This window comes from Halichoeres trimaculatus, unplaced genomic scaffold (genome assembly GCF_033239565.1).
Source record: "Halichoeres trimaculatus isolate MK-OKI-2021-1 unplaced genomic scaffold, fHalTri1.1 fHalTri1_scaffold_9, whole genome shotgun sequence".
Classification (NCBI taxonomy): Eukaryota; Metazoa; Chordata; class Actinopteri; order Labriformes; family Labridae; genus Halichoeres; species Halichoeres trimaculatus.
Window position 1 is genome coordinate 13,020,694 of NW_027437188.1, and position 21,603 is coordinate 13,042,296.

General features: G+C 44.4%; 4 protein-coding genes across 8 annotated transcripts in view; 3 read left to right on the top strand and 1 right to left on the bottom strand.

Moving 5' to 3' along the window:
- The window catches only part of nf1a (neurofibromin 1a), a 66,444-nt gene that overhangs the window by 14,182 nt on the left and 30,659 nt on the right, over positions 1-21,603 (bottom strand). For all 5 annotated transcript variants that reach the window (XM_074680191.1, XM_074680193.1, XM_074680190.1 and 2 more), the window contains 5 exons: positions 5,575-6,007; positions 4,384-4,724; positions 3,802-4,004; positions 2,599-2,792; positions 2,375-2,515 (listed from right to left, as the gene is read on the bottom strand). In XM_074680191.1, coding sequence (XP_074536292.1) covers positions 2,375-2,515; positions 2,599-2,792; positions 3,802-4,004; positions 4,384-4,724; positions 5,575-6,007 — 1,312 coding nt within the window. The remainder of the gene's footprint in view (positions 1-2,374; positions 2,516-2,598; positions 2,793-3,801; positions 4,005-4,383; positions 4,725-5,574; positions 6,008-21,603) is intronic.
- On the top strand, positions 183-8,236 carry LOC141798315 (uncharacterized). The gene is made up of 3 exons (XM_074680196.1): positions 183-456; positions 6,169-6,318; positions 6,506-8,236. Exon 3 carries the CDS (start codon positions 6,512-6,514, stop codon positions 7,166-7,168), a length of 657 nt encoding a protein of 218 aa, XP_074536297.1. The 5' UTR covers positions 183-456; positions 6,169-6,318; positions 6,506-6,511; the 3' UTR covers positions 7,169-8,236.
- LOC141798082 (uncharacterized) lies at positions 9,548-12,544 on the top strand. The gene is made up of 2 exons (XM_074679865.1): positions 9,548-9,680; positions 10,711-12,544. The coding sequence occupies exon 2, from the start codon at positions 10,744-10,746 to the stop codon at positions 11,986-11,988; it is 1,245 nt and encodes a 414-aa protein (XP_074535966.1). The 5' UTR covers positions 9,548-9,680; positions 10,711-10,743; the 3' UTR covers positions 11,989-12,544.
- LOC141798314 (oligodendrocyte-myelin glycoprotein-like) lies at positions 14,581-19,790 on the top strand. The gene is made up of 3 exons (XM_074680194.1): positions 14,581-14,824; positions 16,145-16,357; positions 17,683-19,790. The coding sequence occupies exons 1-3, from the start codon at positions 14,820-14,822 to the stop codon at positions 18,620-18,622; spliced, it is 1,158 nt and encodes a 385-aa protein (XP_074536295.1). The 5' UTR covers positions 14,581-14,819; the 3' UTR covers positions 18,623-19,790.

The window sequence follows — 21,603 nt, forward strand, 5'->3', positions numbered from 1 at the left end:
GCATTTCTTCTGCTCTGGGTGACACAGAGTTCAAGAGGCAGGGACAGAGCTCCTTTGTTTGCTCAGGCTGTCCTGCCATGACATCAGACCGTCACTGTGACGGGAACACCGGCACAAAGAGCAACGTGTGCTCCGTCACACATGTTCAACTCTTCCTCTCACACCTAAAACCTGTCGTCTCATCACAGTCCAGTTAAACTGACCTAAAAGCAGAGCTGCTCCATCCCTCTGAGAGAAACACTGACTGTTTTCTGACTCCACGTCTTCACAATGGTCACCATTCAGAGCAGAGCTGCTGTCTGCGATAATAGGAGCCAGGGCCCGGCTTTCTATTGTGTCTGTCTGTATGTCGAGTGTGTGTTTCTGAGCAGCTCACAGATGATGGATGGTGAGAGGATGGGTCTGTCTCTTTGGATACTCTGAGTCAGGAGGGATTCACAGCTTTGGACTTATTTAGTAAGTAAAGAAACCTTTAAAGATGAATTCACAGAGAATAAGCAGAAACTAACAGCATTCATCCTGTTACACTTTTCTTTCTGTAAACATTCAAACGCGTCAGGCTGTGACAGACCTTTTTCTATTTTCTCTTTTTACATCTATACACGAATCAAAGCTGCAGGTGTGTTTCTCTAAGCCTGTTTTCAAACCGCTGTGATCCAGAGGAGACGTCTTCAGACTGCAGGGCGACAACAAAGATTTAGGAATGTGAAACCAAATCCTGCATCGAGGTTTAATGAATACTTTTATCATTTCAAGGCTGAAGTTGACCTAAAAGAGCAGTTTAAGATGAAGTTAGGAACAAACACATCTCAAAGATGGTCCAAAGCAGATAAAGACAAAGTGGCGTTTGACTTCTCTCCTGTGGTCAGAACCAGGAGATCACGTGTTTTTTTTTTCTGCAGCTTCTTCCTCAAATTTTTCTCTCTACAGCTCTTAGAAACTTCTTCATTTTAGTTTATATTAGTGTGCATATGCAAGACTTTCTCTCTTTTATGAGGGTTATTAGCTCCACCTATTTTGTTTTTATGTCAGTTGGTGCATAGTGTTTATCACATTCAGTCGTACCACTTCACTACTAAACAAGAAAGTGAAAGTTATCTTAACCCTATCGTTTACTAAAACACAGATTATTTCTTTGTTCTTGCCACCTCAAAGTGAGGTTTGCTGTTGTTAAAGTTAGTGGATGTAAGCACACATAGAGTCGTCCTCCTAACAGTCAGTCAGTATCTTCCTCCCCCTTCCCTACAAAATATCTCGGTGTGACACAAAAAACTGCCTTAACTTCTTAAGACCCCAGCTTTTTTCTGGTGTGCAGTTTTTTAAATTGCCTTGCTCTTTGGGATAAGTAAGACCTAATAAGTATTATAACTAAACTTGGGCATCGTACAGGAAGTTTGATTATTTTTGTTTTGAGTTCTCTATTAGTTGTTTGTTGTTAGTGTTATTGAACTCAATGTGTTGGGGGGGGGGGGGGGGGGGGGGGGGGGGGGGGGGCTTCACTAAAATGGGTGTAATGTTTTGATTTCACCAAAAGAGGATGTGGGCAGTGTCCTTAATTATGGCTAATAGGTCAAAGTTTAAAAAATGAAGTATCATGGGTCTGAGAGGCAGAAATGTAATGTCCACATATGGCACAGGTGTCAAAGTCGTGCCATGGAGGGCCAAGAGGCTGCAGGTTTTTGTTCCAACCAAAAACTCCACCAGCTGATTTCACTGATTACCTCACCTTTAAGCAGAGAACAGGGACTAATCAGTGAAATCAGCTGGTGGAGTTTTGGTTGGAAAGAAAGATCCCTGTTCTAGAGTCAAAATCTGTTTGTCTGAAGTTCATCCTGTTTCACTTAGAGGTTCAATTTAAAAAGAAATTACAAAAAATGTCTTTTTCCACTTAATCTGAGTCCCATCTACTGACAAATCCAGAATAAGTTCTATTTCAAGGAATTAAAGCAAGAAATAATAACGCCTGAGTCGTTTGTAAGGAGTAAACAATTCTTCAGTTCTCTGATCAGACATTGATTTCCTGACAGCAGGCACAGACAGTCATAAACTACAGTATGAGACTGTCACTGGTGTTGTGGACAGTCTGTAGAAAGGCCTAAAGGGAACTTTAGGGGGACTTTAGATTTAAAGGTTTTCTTTAAACCTTTCTTTTGAATCTTTAAAATTTCTCATTATTTTATTGCTGATTTTGTGACCTCTCTGTTTCACTCTAAATCCTCTGTGAAGCTCCCTGAGTTTGAAAAGTGATCAATGAATATGTTTGTGTGCTCATGCAGTATGGAGGGGTAGAAAACCGTCCTACCTGAGGGTAAGCTCATACTCAGACTCCCCTCTAACACTTCATTAACATGCAGAGCACAGGTAAGAGTCTCACCTTGCTGGAGACCAGTTTGACATTCCCTGAAGCCAGAGCCACAGCGGTGTCAGCCATGACCTCCGCTTTGATGGAGCCCAGTCCTCCAGTGGCGCTGGTCTTAATGAAGCTGTCCAGAACCACGTCCAGAAGGTCAGTGATCTGAGACCAGAGAGAGTCAGAGGGTCAGAGGTCTGATCCACAGCACAGCTTCACTCACACAGCTGTGGGTGTGCTGCTCTCACCTGGCCCAGGCTGCCCCAGATCTTGGCCTGGATGGACGGATACATTTGCTTCTCGTTGATCGTCATGGTGATGAGTTTGTCCAGGATGGCTGTGACGCGCTGGCGTTTGGCGTCGTCGTTGTGCTTACAGAAGCGGACCAGGTTGAGCAGCCAGGGCGTCATGTACTCCAGACAGAGATGCTTCAGCTCGATACCTGAGACAGAATCAAACACAACTCATCAACACCGGCAACAGTCTGGGTCAGAGAAGGAGGAAGAATTGGTTTTTAGTAGTTAGAAAACAGAAAATCTTTGATCCAGGTTTTCAGATTCTGAGGGACAAACAGCTTTTTGAAAAGACAAACAGGACGGTGTGAGGTCAGACAGACCTGTTTCTGTTTCTGCCTGATGTGCTTCATCTCTTATTCTGAGTATTAAAGAAAAGCCTCTACTAAAATGTTACAGTGAACAGAAACTAGTACTAATTTAATATCACTAAAGTAAAAGTTAAAATGCTTTCTTAACATAATTTTTTTCTGCTTGAGTCAATAAAAACATTAACTTAAAATGATCTTGTTTTAGAGACATGAACAGATTATTTCCTCCCTTCAGAGTCTGTCTGAACTCTGAATGTGTTTTAGTTTTTAAGATATTTTCATTTTAATGAGTCAAGTCTTTTTATCAATTTATCTGCTGCAGAAACAACACCTACATTTTTGTTTTCGGCCTAACGTGATACCATCCTTTAAAAGTTATTTCAAAGACTTCTTATCAAGTAAACAGATAAAAAAAGGTTCTGATACATATTAAAGAAATGTTTTAGCTGAAGTAATGCTTGCATGAGATGAAGTTAGAGTAAAACATATAAAATCTTCAGGAATTAGACAGTCTTGATACTTTTTTTGATTGCATCTAGATCCTACACACAGGGTACAGATCTCATCATTAAACATATAATACGATGACTCAAAGCTTTCAGCTGCAAAAAGAAGGATCTCTCGCCTCTTCAGTGTTTATTTTATACTAACTGAGCTTTATTTACAACACCATCCTCCTCACCAGCTGCAGGAAGTCTGTTTTTAAAGAGCTAAAATCTGTTCAATCTGTTAGTTGTGCAGAACCGCTCAGGCTAAAAGAGGAAGTTATCAAACTTTCTCCTCAGCGTCTGCCCTTTGACTCAGAGGGAACAGACGACACAGGATGTGTGTGTTGGGTTAAACTTACTGGACTTGCTGAAGCCTGAGATACACTCCTCCAGGAACTCCAGCGTCAGATGCGGCTCGTTGGCAGCCAGAGTCTTACTGATGGAGACGATGAAGAGGGTGTTGTTGGCAGGGATGCAGAGGCCCGACGTCTCCAGCAGCTGACCTTCGATCTTTAGGTTGAAGGTGCAGGTCAGAGCACACAGCAGGTTGTACGCCGCAGACCTGTTTGGAGGGTAAAAAGAAAGAGCAGAGGTTTTTAGGTTTTATGAATCCTCTGTGGCTGTAAAAGGTAATGCTGGTGTTTAAATCTTCATACAGATGACCAGTCACTGGAAAAAAAGACCCTCGAGATTTTGACTCGAATGAAAAACTTCTATTTTTCTGTCCTTGTCTTGATTCCACTTACCTGACTTCTTGGAATCATCTGAAAACTGATGCTACCCTGTTTTAGGCTGAGATTTAAAGCTCCTCTCACTCTGCTCTTTGACCATCTGATGTTTCCCAGGACTGTTTTAGTGTAACTCAGAGTCTTAAACACTCGATCTCTGGGCGTTTAGAGGCCGTTGTGTCAGAGAACGTGTTGACCTAGTGCTGCACTGACCTGAGGCTGGGGTCCGAGCTGCCCAAGTTCAGCAGAGCGATGTTGAGCAGAGTCCCGGGGACGTCTTTGGGTCTGATCTTGGTGTGCTGCGGGATGGAGTCAGGCTGCGACAGCTCCCAGCGTGTGCGTATGTGGATGATGGACTGGACGATGGCGTCGCACTCCTGGTGCATGAATGTGAGTGGCGTGCCCTGGTTGGCCATGGTGAGGGTGAACTGGCTCTCATCCACCAGGCAGATCTCTTCAATCTCTGAGGCGTAGTAGACATCGTTCAGGAAGACGGGCTGGCCAAGGACACGGGTCCGCTCTGCCGAGGTCACCTGGACCGCCGTGGAGCCCACCTGAAGGTCACAAAGACACACAGAGCTTCAGAAACCTGAGGTCTGCTGGAGTCTGTCTGAAGATCAAATTATATCCTCCAGGCAGGGTTATAAAGCTCACACTCTGGTTATAATAAAAGAAACAACAAGAAAGAGCTGGTGGATGCTGTTTCTTTAAAGTTCAACAGTTTTTAATCTCTCTAAAGTCTTTGGGTGGATAAAAAACAACTGTTTCAAACTCAACTAGAAAATCACTCAGAGAGCTCAGACCTCCACCAAGCATATTTTGGTTGCCACTAACACTTAAGTCCTACTTTAATGTTATACTCCCTTTCAGCAGACTGTCTGGTACAATTTGGTGTTAGTTGCAGGTTTGTACGATAATTTGTTCCCTGACAGTGTTGAAAATTATAATGACCCAGTTCATATTTCAAATTCTGAATCTTAGTATCCAGAATCTGGACCGTACTTTTAAATCAGTCAGAAATTATGGTGACCTTGTCTTGTAATCTTTTTCAAAGAAATCCAACCATTTATGGTGGAGTTATATACACATATGGTGAAAACAGCCCTATCTAACAATGATAAAGAATCCCTTAAAAAAAGTCCTGGATCCAGATGGTGATCCGGATCACCTCCCAAATTTAAATGATTCTTTCTTATCCCATTTTAAACATTTCCTGAAAATTTCATTAAGACCTGTTTGTTAATTTTTGAGTTATGTTGTTTACAGACAAACAAACAGACAAATCTTGAAAAAATCAGAATTTCCATGTAGTTCTTTCAGTCTGTTTGTCATCATTAAATCACAGAAATGTCTTATTATCACATCCTCGCGGCGCTGTACCAGTGTGTGCGTCTGCCCCCTCACCTTTATGGAGACCTTGGTGTCCTTGTGGGCCAGTTTGAGTGCGTTGTGGAACACCTTCAGGTCCTCCTCCAGGGTCAGTGTGGCTGCAGGGAGCTTCTGCTGGTCGGGCTCGATGTGCTCGGCCAGCTTCGCTGGGGAGTCGATGAACTGGAGCCGCTTGCTGCCCTTCAGCCCCGTCAGCAGCCGCTCGTGGTACTTGGTGTACTCCCTGACCCAGGTGTTGCAGTTGTACACGTACACCGCCGCGACGTTCTCGTAGGCAAAGCCAGGGAACACCACAAACCACTTGGACAGAAAGTCGGTCTTGAAGCGATTGCTTGGTCCCACGTGCGTCAAGTCAACAACGATCTCGTAGGGTTTGGCGTAGTACGGTTTGAGGGTGAGGAGAACGTGGTAGATGAGCAGGTCGCCGTTAATCTGACCAGTTTTAAACCTGCAAGAAGGAGACAGATCATACAGGGTAAGATGAGATTAGGGACAGTATGAGCGTGATGCTTTAACGTGTGGGTTCATGTTAGTGTTGCGTTAATGAACAGCTGCTCATATTCTCAGAAACACTTTCTCTCTGTCTCTCTTTTTCTCTCTGCTCTTCAGCTTCTGTGGTATCAGACCCGAGGCCCCAAAATAACCCTAGGTACAGAGAAAGACCCATAAGGGGGGCCAGGAAGTAGACTCAGAGAGCATCAAAAGTTCGACTGCAGCAGGAGTCTCTGCATCGCTGCACCAAGACCAGGAGCACACAGAGTAAGTCTTCAGTAAGAGACTGAATCTGATCCCTCCGACTGTTCGTTATGGAGGAGACTTTAATCTGTGTCTTTATGAGCCGAGCAGCTCCTTCCCCCCTCCTCAGAGTGGTTTTTAGAGCTGCGTCTGAGGCTGCAGGTGAATTAATCGTCTTCTTTTCTCTTTGTGAACCTTGTCTTTGTTTCAGAGCACGATGGAAAGCACCGGGATCTTCTGGATGTTTCTCCTCTTCCTCCTCCAGCTGTCGTTGCATCCTGCTGGAGCCGACCTGACAACCACTCAGGAGTCCTCCTCTGAGAGTCAAAGCATCAGCTCGACCCCGGCCCTGGGGTCCAGCTCCTCTCCATCTGACCACATAGACTCTTTTGACTCAGACACAAACGGTACCCGGGCTGACTGCCTGATCGACACTGAGATGGGTCTGATAGCTTTGGGCTCAGCAGGGGGCCTGATCGCCTGTCTGCTGGTGGCGACTGTGGTTCTGGCCTTTCAGGTCTGGCACCTTCAGCGCAGGGTTCACACCCCTAGAACCTCCAGGTCCAGGTCCAACCTGGACTTGGTGGACAGCGCAGGCTACTGGGGCGATGACCGCCCGGAGGCTCAGGGACTGATCGGCCCGTGTGATGCCAGCGTCATGCTAGAGGAGGTAGGAGGGGACGGTAAGATGGAGGAGGAGGAGGAGAGTCAGGCTGAGGTACCAGAGGAGGTCAGCCCAGGACCGGTGGAAGGAGCCGTGGCTTTGGCAGCTTTCTCAGACCCTGAAGACCTGAAGCCTGCTCAGATGGAGAGCTCCAGGGACTCCTGTCTGGAGGTCCCCAGGGATCTCGAGGATATGCCTCTGGTGGTGTAAGGAGGTGTGTGAGTCCAGCCCCGACACTTCACTCAAGATAAAGGTGATGGCATGGTCTCATCTGTGCTCTCTGGTTTTAGACTCACAGAAGTTAACTAAATATTCAGTCTGATGTGTAACTGCCGGTGCATGAAACTGGAATCATTACAGGGAGGTTTACCCACACAGGAAAAAAAATACAGAGAAAAAAACTTCAACAAAATCATGAAATCAGTGAATTAAAAGTCCTGAGTTCGTAAACACGATGAAACTTGTAATAATTTGTTTAAATTTGGTTTTTCTTTGTTACTTATCTATTTCTTGGGGTTGTCTTTGAAAGGCTAAAGACAAACAGAAAATGTGAAGAGTAGAGAACAGAGGATTACAAGTCTATAACGGAGATGTGCTCTGTAACTGCTCAACAAAAGCAGCAACACAACTATTCAAAGGATAAATAATGAGTCATTTCCACCTGAAAGAAACATTTAAAGGGAGGAGATAGTTTCCTTCAGTTATTTATTGTCTGTGTGAAAGGGAACGTCTGCAGTTGTATGGAAAACCACTAAGACAACTGTGAGAGAGTCTGTGGCTTAAAAATGTTTTATTCTGACGATACATTCACTGACAGTCTCTGAAAACCCAGCGCTACAGTCCTGTAGTCCCCTGGTGTTTGCAGACTTTGGTTTAGGAAATTTAGCCTCAGGGTCTTTGGGTTAAATTATTGTCAAACAGGAAGTAAAGGGGAAAAAGTTCTTTAAATGTTTGATGGGAATTAGATTGATGTAACATTTAAAGATCTAACATGACTGTTTACTAAAACGTATTCTAAGATATGATGTTTTTAACTGAGTGTAAATGATCATTTTGAAGAGATTAATGATGATAGACGAGCAGATCTACTGTTTTTTAAGAGATCTCGAGGTGTATTGATAAGTTTCACTGACTTCATGTTCATATAAAACTCTGCTCACTGTTGTAATGTTTTAATAAGTCTCTGTTTAACTCTGCGTCCCTTAAACCTGCTGTTCTTTCAGAGCTGTAGAGCAGATTTAAAATGTGAGGTTTCCAATAAAAAGATTTTACACTGAATCTCTGAGTGGTTATTCTTAATGTCTCTTTTTTGATCAGTTTGCTTTATAACAACTTCAGCTCTTTTCTTCCTGGTTACCTCAAAGTTTGGTAAATTGTGATTATCTTGGACAATATAAAGATTTGTGATAATAAAGAATAATATATGCCTACATGCTTTCCAAAAGGGAGCATGTAGAGATTATTGGTAGTTGGAAAAACACTTCTCAATGAAGAACACACTAATTTATAGAGGGATTATCAGTCTACGTCATCATAAAGATGCGCACGCATCTTGACCGCAGAAGCAGATGCTTATTTGTATTAGGTAACTGAAACAAACAATATTTATTGGAGCGTGGGTTTCCAAACTTTAAGTCCCCCAATGAACAGTGTATTATTTTTTGAAGAGCAGTATGTTTTACATGCGTTTATCACAACATTTTCTTATTTGTTGATGAACCATTAAGGGTCCGGGCTTTGTAAAAAATCTAAAGTAAACTCCTTAAAGGTGCCAGATAAAAAACAGAATATTGAAGGAAAGGGGTTAAAGAATAAACTCTTTGCGGCTGTTGACACAGATCATACTGAACGTGTGCCTGTCAGGGCTCTTACAGTCAAAAAGAAACAAGAACATTTTTGTGACATTAAAGTTTTTATTGCTTTATTAGTTCTTGTTTACTGTCATAGCAGCGCTGCACATAAACACACAGAGTCAGAGCAGCTAACAGGCGTTGGAGAGGATGTAACGTTTTTAGACGCACAGGCGTTCAGCCAGACATTTCAATCGCAAATCATAGCCTTCTGTGGGACGACATAATCCTCAGATTACAATTGGGATTCAATTTATCATGCAGCACTATCTGTGTCAGAGCTCACACTTCAGCACCGTCAAAGCCACAGTCACATGACAACAAACTCAAACTAACAAGATTTTAAGAGCGGTATAAGATCACTGATCTCTGAGAGGTGTCTTACAGGAATCTGTCATCTCTGCGGGGATCCTTTCTGTCATGCTATCAGACTCTCTGAGTAACATTCTGACCAAACATGAACTCTCAGTGGGCACACTTTGATCTGGCCTTGAATGTAGCACGGTTACAGAAAAGTCCAAATCCCAAATCTCTTTTTGTCTAGTTTAAAATACTTTGGTTTAAAAAAAAATCGAGATCTCATTAAACCAGAATTTTTGGACTCTGCAATCTTTACTGAGAAGTTTTAACACTTTGTGAAACATGAACCACTATGTTTAGGTCTCCAGGCTGAGAAAGCGTTGCCTGTCACCAGTTTCACATGACACACTTCCTGTAAGTGAGGAAAGAGTCTCAACACTTCAGCAGAGAGGAGAGCTTTAGTTCCTGCTTTCATTCAGGGGACGTACGACCAGACGGCAAAACCCCACGGCTGGGTCCTCCTGACACAACATCCACTCAGCAAACAGGTCACAGGAGTCATCGGGAAACAGGTGAGTACACTTTGAGACTGAAAACCTGATCATCCACTTATAACCTGGAGAGATTTATACTGATTCTGGAGACACAGACTGGACAAAGTTTATAAAACAACTGTTTGACGAAAGGGTTGATATCGGCGGACAACTTAGATTTGGATAATTAAAAGATTGAAAAAAGCCAGTTAATGAAACTTGAAACATACAAAACAATTATCGAAAGAAAGATGATAAGGTCCACAAAAACAAGATTTTACCAGATATGGTCAATGAATACTCTTGACTGACAGAGCATGAGTCTGCTGAGTTGTTCAGAGGTCGGACATGAGGAACAACATTCAGCAACATGATGTTTTATAACTGTTATCTGGTTTAGTGCATCCCAGTGTAAACTCAGGGCTCTTCAATGCTCTGTGCTTAATGTGCTCTCACACACAGACTGTTGGTTGATGCAGACTGACGTACAGAGGAGTGATAAACTGTGGTTCAAAGTTAGCAGGATGGTTTTAAAACCAATGGAGACCTCCACTAAAACTTTGTGTTGCGCTTAAACGCTGAGAGAGGAGCACACTGTAATTCATCTTCAGATGTTGGATCATTCCCTCAAACTGGACTATGAAGATGGAGCTGAAAACAGAAAATTCAGATCAGCAGCAAAAAGAATTTAAGAATCAGTCCTAACTTCGGTTAAAGCATAAGTCTGTAAAGGCTTAAGTTTGATGTTACTGCTTTCTAAAACTCTCACTCCAACAGAGATCGATCTATGATAACCCTAAATTATTGACTCATCAGCACTCAGCTCTGGCTCTAGTATTTCTGAGCTCATTGTGATCAGCTTCTTACTTAAGGATAGCATTGGTCTGAGGTGTTTTTTGCAGCTGTGCACAATGAAAGGACACTATTTAAAGCTGTGTTTTGGGGAAATGATGAAACCAGAAATGTTTCACAACACTTTAAAAAACGTCCTTCATCTATTTCTTCACCAAAGATAATTGCTTCATGTTTTATGCTGTTCATCTCTGACAGATCATTTCCTCTGTTTCAGCAACATCGAAACAAGCACGAGACGACAAAAGCGATGATGATGATGATGATGATGATGATGGAGTTCTTCGGCTTCACTGTCATGTTCCTGCTGCCTCTGACAGCCAGCAGGGCGGTCACCACTGGACAGAATCCCAATGTCACTGTTGTCACAGATGTGATGACCCACAGCCAGCCGACAGCACAGGACTCCTCCAGCTCACATCCATCTTCAGGTCAAGACACAACCCGCGAGAACGTCACACAACCCAGTCCCTCACCTTCACTGCAAACTACGCCAAAGACTCTTCCACCAAACGTCCCAACAACAGCAACCAAATCCCAAAGTTCAGCTCCATCAAGGTCAACGCTGGGCCAGGACACCCCAACACCAGCAACAACAGTCCAGACCAGCCAAGCCAGCAACCAGACCCTGACCACAGCTGGACTGCCAACCCTGAGCAGCACCACCCAACGCCAAGACTCAGCAAAGACGTCAACCCCACAGATCACCAACAACACAACTCAACATCCATCGACACATCCAGCCCAGACAACACACCTGATTTCTATTTCAACCACACCTGCTGAGTCTAAGACTCCAACTCCTGTCCCTGACGGAGGATCTACAGAACCCACAAGTCCCTCCAGAACTTCAAAGGCAACCACAAAAGCACCGCTCATCCACACGACCAAGGCAAACAAAGGGAAGGATCCTCCCCCAAAACGGTCGGGTGACAGTAAAGCCGTGGCGGGGATTATCGGTGGAGCACTGGCTCTGATGATGCTGGGATTCCTCATCATCTACCTAAAGAAACGGAAGATGAGGAAGCAGCAGGTAACAACCAGCGACTGGGCCGGGCCGTCCCCATTTCTGGATGGAGGAGCTGACGTAGGCCAGGCGGAGCTCAGGTCCAACAACCGCATCTCCCTGTCCAGCTTCCTGCCTCAGAGGCTGTCCAAACGGCTCTCTCTGCTCCCAGAGACTGAGGAGGAGATGGAGGATTTGACGCCTGGGTCTACGTTTGGAGATAAAACCAAGGGCAGCTCTTTTGGTCGAGAGGTGGCAGGAAATGGCATGAAGGAGAGCAATGGGACGGCTGGGGTGAACGCAGAGATGAAAAACACTGAAGACTTGGCAGAGACCGACAAAAAGACACAAAACAGTGAGTCACTGACCACAAACAACAACTCAGAGGAGGCTAAACCCAGCTCAGACCTCTCTGCGGGTCCAACCCCTCCAGGTGCTGACATAGAAAAAGCTCCTGAACTTCTCAGTAATGGACCAGAAGAACCCTAAGCCATCTTCACCCTCCGCTTCCTCAGTGCTTCACCTCATTGGTTTCCAGCAGCAACCAGAGTGACTGAAAACACCGGAAGTTAGCTAACTATTCACAGTTTGAGGAAATCACAAGAGAAGTGCTGTTGATCTGGTTTCTACAGCAACGCAGCAGAGACAGAAAACGTCTTTATTTATCGCTCTGAGAGAAACCACCTGCTCTCTGGGGGCAGACCGAGTGAATCATCACCAACTGAAGACCACGCTCCGTCACACCTTCAGAGCCCCAGAGCTGTGAGCTGCTTTAAACCCTGAGCCCTCAGCTTCAGTCCTAAACCAGAAAACTGTCTTTCTTTATCCTCTGAGCTCTCAAACCAGACTCACATCATATTCTCAAGAAGAGTATAACTTTTAAAGAAAGTCCTGCAGAGTGCTGGGTGTGATAATACCAGCCTAAAAGACCTAAACCTAAAAGACCCACAGGAAACTGTTTTGAAAAGCAGAAGGATGTGACACTTCAAAAACTAATACTCTTCTCTTTACTTGTGTTTGTATCATACTTTGCCCTCAGCTCTCTTCATCTCTCTGATGTAAATGTTAATAAAGGTTCTTAGTTTTTCATAAACACACTGTGCAGACCTTCACTTCATCCATACACAAGGTTTTCAGACAGTTTCAGATCCTCTGTGAAGACAGAACGTGAAGCTGAATGATGCTGCAAGTTTGGTCTCTCAGACAGCACACACATTCACACAAATTTCTTTTTACAGAATAGCTGTTTATTAGCATAAGCTAAAACTGACCCTGCACAGAGAAATTCACCTTTTTGTTATGGATTTTTCTCAAACACATAATGAATTCCATCTCTTCTTCTAAAGCCACAGAAACAGAAACAGAGAGGAAGGTTTTTCTCTCTCAGAGGTGATGTGGTGTTGTGGTTTCATCATTTCCAGGTCACCGCACCTCAGGAAAGCAGCGTGTTGAACTGATCACCTGGTTCCTCACTGAGCTGCTAGCTAATCTTTAGTTTCTGGACGTCTCTGGATGCATCTGAGTTTGTTTTCTTACACTGTTATCACACCTTAAGGGATTATAATCTTTAAGTCGAGGGGAAACCACGTGAGGTTGGTTTCCGTTGGTTGTGGTTTTGGGTTTTGGATGTCACACTCGAACAAACCGACACCCTGAGATGATTCTAGAGCAGCACATTTAGCGGTTACCTGAGGAAAGTTTGACAAATAAATCCAAAAACATGTGGTTTGTAAATTTAACGACCTCACTTTTGTGATGTTTGTTCAGGTTTTAAAAGCTTGAGTTAGACTGAACAAACATTTCACGTCATCCTTGACTCTCAAAATAGAGTCTGTCCTGTACAATAAAACATAAATTTGTTTCTGGGATTAATTCTCAGTATTTTATTAAAAAAAACTCTGATTTTTTTTTTAAACACTCTTTAAGATTTACTGCATTTCCCTTCTTCTTCAGTCTCATAGTAACCTGAAATAACCTCATCAGGAAGTCACCCAAGATCAAACAACCACAAGTAAAAACCGTTGTTTAACCCTTCACAGTCAACAACAGAGAATCAACAACCAGTAAGGATCGCTCTTATCATGTTCTGTTTTTCTCGCCTTGTTCCTTAAATCTCCACAGCATCCATGATTAAAGCTGGACCAATCAGCCAGTCTGCATGAACATGAAATCACTGCATGAAGGTGACAGAGGCTGAGTGCTGCATTAGGCTTCACTTTGATCACTACATGTTGAGAAGAGACAAAGAGCGCTGAGTTAACAGGACATTCAGGACGAGTGGTTATCTGTGACTCATTTTAAAGTCACTGAGCTGTGAATTTAGGTTTCTGGTTTAATATCACTGTTGAATCTTTAACTCAGTGTTTGTTGCCTCATTAGTGACGCAGGAAGCTGTTGGTGAAACGTGTCTGGTTGAGTGTTTCTCCATGCATGGATGAATATTTTTCTTCTACCATGGGTCTGCACAGGAAGTTTAATATCTTTACAAGTGGTCAGAAATTAGCATGTTTGTTTCTGATGTTTTTTTTCCTCTAACGTTTAAGAGATGTTTTGTTTTGTGTCTGTTTTCTTCTGCTTTATGCTTCACTTCCTTCAACTGTCAGCGGAGAAGCAGCACGCTGATACGCACCAGACTCAAAGAACGCCCCAGGAGGAGGATAAACTGGTCGTCAAGTTTAACGCTACGTTTAACAGTTAGCCTGCACCTCGGCTATTAGCTGACAACAAGAAACAATCAGAGGCCGACTGACTTCATGTAGAGGAGGGGGGGTCAGATAACTGGAGATAATCCCGGTGGACATTTATTTAGTGCTAAAATCAAGTATATAGGGATGCATGTGCTCACAGAGAGGGAGAGATCCTCTGAGGTATGCTGTAGTCAGCACACACACACACACACACACACACACACACACACACACACACACACACACACACACACACACACACACACACACACACACACACACACACACACACACACACACACTCCAGCTTTAGCTTGCTTCATCAGCAGCAGAGTGGGCTGGCTCTCTGCTGCAGCTCCCCTCTTCCTCTCCCTCCCTTCCTCTCCTGGTCCAAACCTGGAGCTGCATCAGGAGGCTGCAGAGCAGCGAGCAGGACAGGGAGCCGTCTCTCCCCAGAAACATGTTCAGAACAACGCCACGACTTCCAGCACGGGTACAAACTGAAGCCTGAACCCTAAACCGTCACTTAACCTTTAGACGGCAGAGGGTTAAAGCAGGAGGAGAGCAAACAGCTGGAGCTGCAGGAGGGGACGCCAGGAGACGAGGAGAGATGACAGAGCGACACTGAGGAGGATGAGGTGAGTGATTAGAAAAGGAAAGAGGAAAAATGTCCGACCCAGATACAGCTGATCAGAATGATGGAGATATGTTTAAATCAGATCCTTTCAGTGCAGTTAATCAGAGGAAAGTCCTCCCTGCTCTGTTACTATGCAGATCTTAGTATCCCACAGAGACTAAAGTCATATTACCTTAAATAAGGAACACAAAGAAAGAAGAGGATAGAGATAGAGCCGAGCATCAGCCTTCATCATCACCATTCAGACGCAGCAGAGCGAGGAAATTTCTGGAACGTATTAAGGCTCCCGAGGTCCCTTCTTTGGAAACACAAACACACACACAGAGCTTCACCCCTCAGCTTAGAACAGCTGCAGTCTCACACACACAGTCCTGAATGCATGCAGCCACACACACACAGAGTCTTAAATGCATGCAGCCTCTCACACACACAGTTAGTGTGTCGTCCTGACTTCTCAGAGTCTCACTGCAGCACTCTGAGCTCCGTCCCTCTGGCAGAGCTTCAAGCCGGCTGGCATCAGGATGACTAACACCGGTGTGAGATGCACCAGGAGCTGACGGGCTAACCGTCCCACTTCAGACCAGGGCTGAGCCGACAGACGGTCTGAAGAGACATGTTGACATTCAGGACTATCAGACAGCGCTCTGCTTCCTGCTGCAGCTCACATCAAGGGCTACACGTCCTTAAACTCTTCATTTGGAAACACAATCCCTGTTGCCGTCAGAATGAGGATCCCAACGCAAAGAAACATCCCCAAAGGAGGGTCAGTGAGGTCCTGACAGAGTGATCATGTCATGAGCTTCATCTGGACTCAGTTTCTTCATCAGGGCAAAGACAGGAGCATGAAAAGATTCAACCTTGTTTATTTGGGGACTACAGGAGTCCAGGAAGGTTCATTGAAGCCTGTAGCAGTCTTTTTTCTAAGCGAGTAATGTTGACTCTGGACATAAAGCTAAGATTAGCTGAGTAAAGATTAGGGATTAAAGAAGTATTACACTAACCTCTAGTCGGACTGGAGCTGGAGCAGCTAAACTGAAATAACAGTTTTATCTCCTTTCCATGGGACTAAATAAAAGGCTTTCAGGATTCATCGTGTAGTGTCCAATCCAACAGTTCAGACACCTCCATCTGGACCAAAGCAGACCATCAAAGAGCCCCAAAAATACACTTCAGCACGCTGCATTTTATTTTCTGCAGATCCAACTGACTTCTTCACTCTCCTCACAAATAAATATTTATCTGGACTGACGAGTCCTGTCAGTAGCAGTGCTTGCTCTCTTCCAGCTGTGTATCTGATCCTGTCTTCTCTCTGATCCTCCAGAGTCCAGACCATGCCCGCCCGCTCTTCCTCCCTGCTCTGCCTGCTCCTCCTGCTGCTATGGGGGCTTCTGGGACGCTTGGTGCTCTCTATTTGCCCCCCTGTGTGCATCTGCAGCCGGGGGCACCGTGTAGTGGACTGTTCCTCCAGAGGCCTGACCAAACTCCCTCCTGGTCTGCAGCACAACATCCGCTTCCTCAACCTCTCCTTCAACAGGTACGCTCAGACCTGACGGACTACCCTGAACGTAGGAGCAGACTGACTGTCCTCTGTCTGTAGATTCTTCCTTAGGCATGCTTTGCTGCCTTTTAAAAACTCCTACAGTACTCTGAAGGACATGAGGGCTAAAAATACGTCTCTGTCCCAGATAATAATCAGTCTGTGCTTCAAACATGACGAAATTATAGAAAAGAGAGCGGCGCATCAGATCATCAGAAGCTTTCAGACGAGTGCGAAGAGTCGCTGGCGATAAGAGTAAATACAGTTTAGAGGGGAAGACACTGAAGGGCATCAGAGGACACTGGCAGGACTTGGATCTTAAACTCATAGGAGATAGAAGCTGGAGCTCGAGGTCACCAAGTCCAACAACAGATTCTCTTTAGGCTTTCTCCTTCTGGTGTCATACTGCTGTTTTCAGCAGGAAGTGGAGGGGTGTAGGGGTTGTTGTCCACCAGTCCTCCAGAATACAGGCCCCAAAAGGGAAGACAGCCTCTGTATACATGGACCAAAATATTTTGCTAACATTTGGTTTATTTGCTCAAATGGAAAGAATTTAACCTTTGTATACACCTCATTCCCAAAGAAAAGTGCTAATCTGAACTGACATTTAATCGGTTTAACAGGGGTGGAATATTCCTCTCCCCAAACCGATTGAGGTATCATACGTCCACTCAAATGGAAAGTTGTCAGGGTACGTTCTTTCAGCGCATGCTCAGATATGACGTAAGATGCAACCAGAGACGTTCCTCAATTTGTTTTCGTTTTTCTGCGCCCCATTTACTATTCTGTTTGATTACAGCAGCGCAGGTAGACCAGAGATTGGAATATTCCTTTCCATGTATATTATTGTTCTCGGAAAAGTCATTCAGAAAGATTCCATTCGGAAAGACGAAAAACTCCTCATGTAACCGTGGCTACTGAGTCTTGTTGTGAAGATCAAGAACAGAACCCAGTGACTGTTCCCCCATTTCAGTCCTATGACCAACCAAACTGTTCCCTGAACTCTCTGTTTGTCTGTCAATACCTCCATGTTTTCTTTCATGCAACTGAAGCTTGTTTCGAAACTTTAGTCTTAAATCCAGGACTACAGACTACAAAGCCTCTCACCAACAAACACTGACAGAGATCTGTGCGGGGCTCAGAGGCATCATGGGTCAGGACCTCAGCTTGCAGACATTACTGAGTCTGTTTGCTAACCTGACCTGTGAGGATGTTCTGTATTTCAGCTCTATCCTCCCCAATCCTTACTCTCTGACTCCAGCATCAGTAGTTTTGAGGTGCTTTCCATCCTGTTGACTGCTTTTATCCCTGTCCTTTCACAGCTTGCAGAACCTGGACAGCCAGCTCAGCCACTATGCCCACTTGCGGACCCTGGACCTGTCCTACAACCGCCTGGAGACCCTTCCTCCCGCCTTGCCCAGGTCTCTCTGGGACATCCGAGCCGTAGGGAACCACTTACGGTCTCTAGATAAGAACGACACAGCGTACCACTGGAACCTGAAGGTGCTGGACCTGTCGGACAACGAGCTGGAGAAGGTGGTCTTCATCAACAACACACTGCCGAGCCTCCAGACTCTCAACCTCAGCCACAACCGCTTCTGGACTGTCCCCACCAATATGCCACACCACCTGGAGAGCATTGATCTGTCCCACAACTTCCTCACACAGATCCTGCCGGGCTCACTGGACCGGCTGCCGAGGCTGACACAGCTCTACCTGCACGCTAACCGCTTCTCCTGGCTGTCTGAGGGCATCTTTGAGAAGCTGGCGTTGCTGGAGGTGATGACACTTGGGGATAACCCCTGGGCTTGTGAAGAAGAGGAAAACATCACAAAGCTCCTGAGATGGACCGAGCAGACTCGAGCTACCGTCTTAGGCTGTCCGTGTCACACCAAACCGGTCTGTGGGCAGACCCATGTGGCGACCCCGGGGAGGGAGTGGCACTCCGCTCTGTTCACTGAGCCGCCACTGTGGGTGGACGGGCACGCCGCAGAGGTCACGTCCAGTTATCAGGCCAAGTCTGCGCTGTTTGAGACAGAGATCTTTCAGGGCACACGAGAGGTGAGTGACTCCAGTGACCACTCAGTGTTTGTTTGGACGCCTTCGTCCAGTTCGGACTCTTTCTCCACTCGCACAAGCACAACGGCTCGCCCAAGGCCGTCTACGAAAAAACCCAAAGTGGCGACCTCGAGGAACAAAGGACCAGGATTGTATGTTGAGACTCTTACCCTGACTCTATCCTTCATGTTGTCCATCTTCTGACAGACTTACCTGATGATCCTGGACTATGAATGTACAAGCCCTAACTCCACTGAGCACCTCCATCTTCATCCTCCTGTAAACACTGTTACGACTGTTACTGCCTTCTGTCTCCACTCAGTTCACCCTCATCACTCAGACTCGAGCGGCATGAAAATGTCCCTCAGAGTCGTGAAATATATAAACCTGTAAGCTGATTGAAACATGTGAGCTCGTGGTTCAGCTGGAGCTCTTCTCTCAGTATAATGCCTGCGCACTGACAGTCTGCTTCGCTCTGTGCTTCCTGGTAGCCGTAGTAATGTTTGTGCTACATGTGGTGCTGCTGAGCCTTCAAACAGGATTGAAAATATGCATTACATTCCAGAGCCCCTTGGAGAGTTACCAATAAAGGGCTAGTTACACAAAAACAAGGATCTCTGTGTTAGCTGAGGCTATTTGTCTGCAGTATAAACAGGTGAATATGAGGACAGATCTGAAAATAAAGAGGTGGAGAAGAAACCAAAGCACAAGAACCTGAAGGTCATAATGATAGAAAGTAACAGGAGTTAAATCTAAAACTAAGTTTATGTTTACTGATTTTTTTATTATAATGTTGGTGCTTTTTTTACTGACAGATCATTAAGCCAGTCTGTTGACAGTTCATCTCCCAGTTTAACTAAAAACTGAGTTAAAATCACTGCTGTATAATTTAACCCTCCACAAACCATCACATCACCTCAGATCTAGTTTTTTTGTTGAGTTTAAAACATATTCTTTAAGACATGACTCAGCAGCTTTGTTTAAACTTCTACCTAAAGAGCGTCCTGACTGATTTTCAAACCTTTGAATAAAATTTGAAATCCTCTCTTTAAATACTAAACAAAGGTGTCAGATCGTCAGCAGAGAGCTGAATTTTGAAGAAACATGATACTGTTAGTCCAGATCTGATGGAGTAAAAGGACGTAACATGATCTTATATCTGGATTCTTTGGTCAACAGTGCACTGCTTCCTGATATCATAAAGTCTGTCGTGATAAACGTTGATTTGATTTATTTCCGCAACACTGCAAAGCCTGAATGACCAGTGACACCAAGAGCATCATGGGGATTGAAGGTGTCTCCTGAAGACACTGGCTATGTTTACATACAGTCAGTACTCAGGTTAAGGTCAATATTCCTGTTTCTGGAACATTAAGAATAACCCATTCATATGCGTGAGCAAACAGAGTTATTCCTGTTTACATGATATCCTGATCAAAACAGCGTTGTGCGGACAACATATCAACGCATGGAGAATGTCATGACACAATGCTCGTCATTTCCCCTTCTTCTTTCTGTATAGCAACAGCAGCAACAACACCAGCAGCAGAGCAGAAAATGAACAGCCGGGGCAGGGAGCAGTCGCCTTCATTTGTGCTTTGGTGCTGGTACTGACCATAGACTGTATATAGAGTGGACAGTGTGGCTCCGCCATTTATCATTGTACGGTTTTGAAGCCAAAATTCCCCTCTCACTGGCACAGCCATTGGCAGCAATTGCACTCAGAGTCTGCGCAGTAGAGACTGTGAGGGATTCTGGGAGAATCTAAGTGGAGTCAAATCATTTCATGACTCTAACTCCTGACAAATTTTACAATCCCCGAAAAAAATACAAAATCATTATTAAACGAGATGCAAAATATCATTTTTAATCTCTTGTAATTAATGAAAATGAAACTTTTCAGAAAAAAGAGGACCTTAATACCAAATCACCACAAACATTTTTTACCTATGCTGCAACCAGCCACCAGGGGGAGCAGTTTTTGTGGAGACCTCACTGAGCCGAGCAAGATGACGTCGATTTACAGTCTATGGTACTGACCCACCACCAGTACTTGACACTATTATTTGTCAATGTCCTTACTAATCAAGGCAATCCAACCCACTCTCAATGGATTTTATCTGGTTAAGTGAAGGTTTATCTGTCCGTCCGTCTGTCTGTCTATCTATCACCTTCACTATGGATAAATGAGCGCAGTCAAGACGAGGGAATTGGGATGCCCTAAAAGTGTGGTGTCTTCCTTTGTTTCACTACATTACAGCTATGGCTTCCTGTACTCAAAAGACCAAGATTCCTTGCAAACAGAACATGCACAGAACACAAATTAATGTTCCTTTTGATGGAAAACCAGAATATGAGCATATTCTGGTTTTTAAAAAGGGTTATTGATGTTTACATGGCAGTGTGCAACTGGGTTATTGCTAATATTTGGAATATGAAAGGGTTAATGACTGCATGTAAACGTAGCCTATGAGCTGATCTTTTCAGTGTGAATTGATAAAACATCATCACTAATCATCAAATACATTCATTAATCACCTCTCCATAGGCTCAAAACATTAAAGAAAGACTAGTTCTGTACCTGTAAAGTGGGATCATCTGATTGACACAAAACCCAGGTACCAGCCTACACATGGCTCATTTTAACCTGTACAGTTAATTTTAATCTGAGTTTAAGTTGCTGGTCTGGTAAATATTTCTGATGCAACATCCAGAGTTTTTGTTTCATTCCCAATCAATGTTTCATCGTTTTCTTTCAACCAGATGCAGTCTGCTGTGGTCTGACGTCTGGATCTTAAGTTACGACAGGATCTACTTCATCTACTTACCTGCCACACTTTTCCCTGCGTCTGACTGATGAGATGCAGTGTGCACATGAACAGCAGGGGGCAGTGCAGAGGTAGAGGGGATGTGGCAGTCGCACAGCAGCAGCTCATGCTAGATCAAGTCTGCTTTTTAGTTCTATGTTTATTTCTTCAAACCTCTTTCTCTTTTTAAAGTCTGATCTTACACAGCTCTGGCACTGGCAGGTTTTGCAATTGATGTTTCCACTTTTCATTATTCCGTTTTCTAGCTGTCTCCTGGTACAACCTTCATGTAGCAGTAAATCTCTGTGTAACACAGATTAACCGGAAGAAGGGAATAAAACCAAAAAAACAAGCTTTCAGATGGAGGTACTGGTCTTA